The sequence below is a fragment of the Protobothrops mucrosquamatus genome, unplaced genomic scaffold (assembly GCF_001527695.2).
Source record: "Protobothrops mucrosquamatus isolate PMUCROS unplaced genomic scaffold, P.Mucros_1.0 scaffold6092, whole genome shotgun sequence".
Classification (NCBI taxonomy): domain Eukaryota; kingdom Metazoa; phylum Chordata; class Lepidosauria; order Squamata; family Viperidae; genus Protobothrops; species Protobothrops mucrosquamatus.
This window is the reverse complement of record NW_015391931.1, coordinates 8,845-11,052: the sequence shown is the minus strand read 5'-3', so window position 1 is coordinate 11,052 and position 2,208 is coordinate 8,845. Positions and strand designations below refer to the sequence as shown.

Below are 2,208 nucleotides of genomic sequence, written 5' to 3'. Positions count from 1 at the left end.
AGTCAGTATGTGACAAGATGGCAACTAATTTAATTTAAACTATCGACATCACTAATAACTTCCTATGTTTTGTGTGTCAGTTTAATCACTGATTTTCCCTCTGCAGGTGAGAAACAAGAGTATATTCATTGCTGATCATTACTGCTCAACGTGTTAGTGTACCTGGATTTAAAGCAAAGTTATCAATCAGACTTTTCCACGCAATGAAAGCTATTTTCTTCACCACCGGGGAGCCACTACGAAATCCAAGTTCTTCTAAATGGAGCAAGGAATTGATAAAGCTTCCACTATGGTGCAGTGTCTAAAGGGGAAAATGCAGCGTCATTGTATACTGTAATGTACTTCCAGTATCATAGGTTAAAATGATTTTTTCCCCAACTTACTTTTCCAAGCAACTTTATAAACAGGGGCCACAGTTTCAGAATATATGTTTCATGTTTTGAAAAAAACAGCTTTTGGAGTTCTGGAATTACTTTCTGTAGGATTATAATAGAGAACATTTATTAAAATGTTGTATTAAGTTAGATAAAAATGCACCTTAATGAGATTCTTGGGAGGTTTGTTCAGAGATGGCCAGCTAAGGTCCTACAACAGCATTCTGAATTATTTTACATGAATAGGAATTGTTTGTCAAATATCTAGAAGGAATTTGCAGTTATGCCTCACTCTGAAAAATGCCAAAGCCATTTTAAAATTCCATGGGATGCAAGAAGGAATGATTAAATTACTTGTAGCAAATCCACTGTAAAATCACCACATGAGGCACAATTCAGCAATTTATTCTCTGAGATTAGAAACTGGGTTGCTAAGAATAAAAATCAATGTGTTTTGAATAGGTTTAAATTGACTCCAGCAACAAGGCTACCATTAATAGTATTGTGTGTTTATAGATCAAAATGATGGAAGAGTATTACAAACAAATTGCTCTCCTACAGATTGTCACCCGAGTATTCACTATCCTTAAGGCTTAACAATGAAAAATATGTAATCAAACAGTGGATCTGGGACAGAGCCACTAAATAATCTAAGAGGATTTTAAACTTTTTATCAACTTTTCATAAAATCCCAGAGACCCTCTTCTGACGCCTGATTTTTCTCTTATTCCATGTTATCAATAGACATTTTTAAGAGCTTGCCTGAATGCCACACCCTCAGTATCTTTTTTTAAAGATGCTGTAATATCCCAGGTCCCAAGAGGATTTCTCCTATGAGAATGAGGTAAGATAGAGAAAACTGAACATGTTCTTTTATATTGTGAATTTAATCCAGACTTTTATAAAATGCTGATATGGTCTTTATTTTTAAAAAAATCCAAGTTATTCAGATGGGTTTTACATTAAATATCATTCGGCTGACAGAGACTCCATAATTACATACTGTACACAATTGTAAAATTTTATTGTGCAGCTATAAAAATTATTTGCATTCTTTTTTTTATTTTTTATTTTTTCAAAATTTTATTTATAATACAATTAAAAAAAACATTGGATGTAACGTGACATTCCAGTATATACATTCTTATCACACATTCCAATATATACATTCTTATCACACATTATTCCACATTTTACAATCGGTTCTTCATCTCTAAATATACCGTATTTTTCGCTCTATAAGACGCACCTGACCATAAGACGCACATACCGGTAGTATACTATTTCTCTTTCCCTCTTTCTCTCCCTCTATTTCTCTCTCCCTCTCAAAGATCCTTAAAATCCTTAAAGGTTATGCTTGGGCGGAAGACGTTTTCTTTTGCAGATGGGGCGGGTGGGCCTGACATTCGCGCGCAGGCAGGACCCCGCCCGCCGAGCCACCGCTTCCCCATCGCCCTCCATGCCAGCCGTCTCCGTCTCCAGACCTCCCAGCTGACGGGCGCAGGTCCGGGGCTCACCAGCTGACGGGCGCAGGAGGGAGGCGCCGCCGCGGCCTCCCAACCATGCTGCCGCAGCCTCCCAGCCTCTTGCTTCTTCGGCTGGAGTGACTGCAAGGGCTTGCATGGTCCCCAAGTGCCGCTGACACGCTCCCCGCCGCCGGCGACCATGCAAGCCCTTGCATGGTCGGGTGGGCCTGACATTCGTGCGCAGGATTTGCGCGTGCCTACCTCCTGCGCCCGCCGAGCCACCGCTTCCCCATCGCCCTCCACGCCAGCCGTCTCCGTCTCCAGACCTCCCAGCTGACGGGCGCAGGTCCGGGGCTCGCCAGCTGACA

General features: G+C 41.2%; 1 protein-coding gene across 1 annotated transcript in view; it reads right to left on the bottom strand.

Moving 5' to 3' along the window:
* Positions 1 to 122: 122 nt before the first annotated feature.
* Positions 123 to 2,208, bottom strand: part of LOC107300085 (telomere-associated protein RIF1-like) — a gene marked incomplete at its 5' end in the record, with an annotated part of 6,149 nt that continues 4,063 nt past the window's right edge. Inside the window, 3 exons of the mRNA XM_015829428.1 lie at positions 123 to 301; positions 384 to 486; positions 1,137 to 1,205. Of these exons, the coding sequence (XP_015684914.1) occupies positions 146 to 301; positions 384 to 486; positions 1,137 to 1,205 (328 nt within the window). The remainder of the gene's footprint in view (positions 302 to 383; positions 487 to 1,136; positions 1,206 to 2,208) is intronic.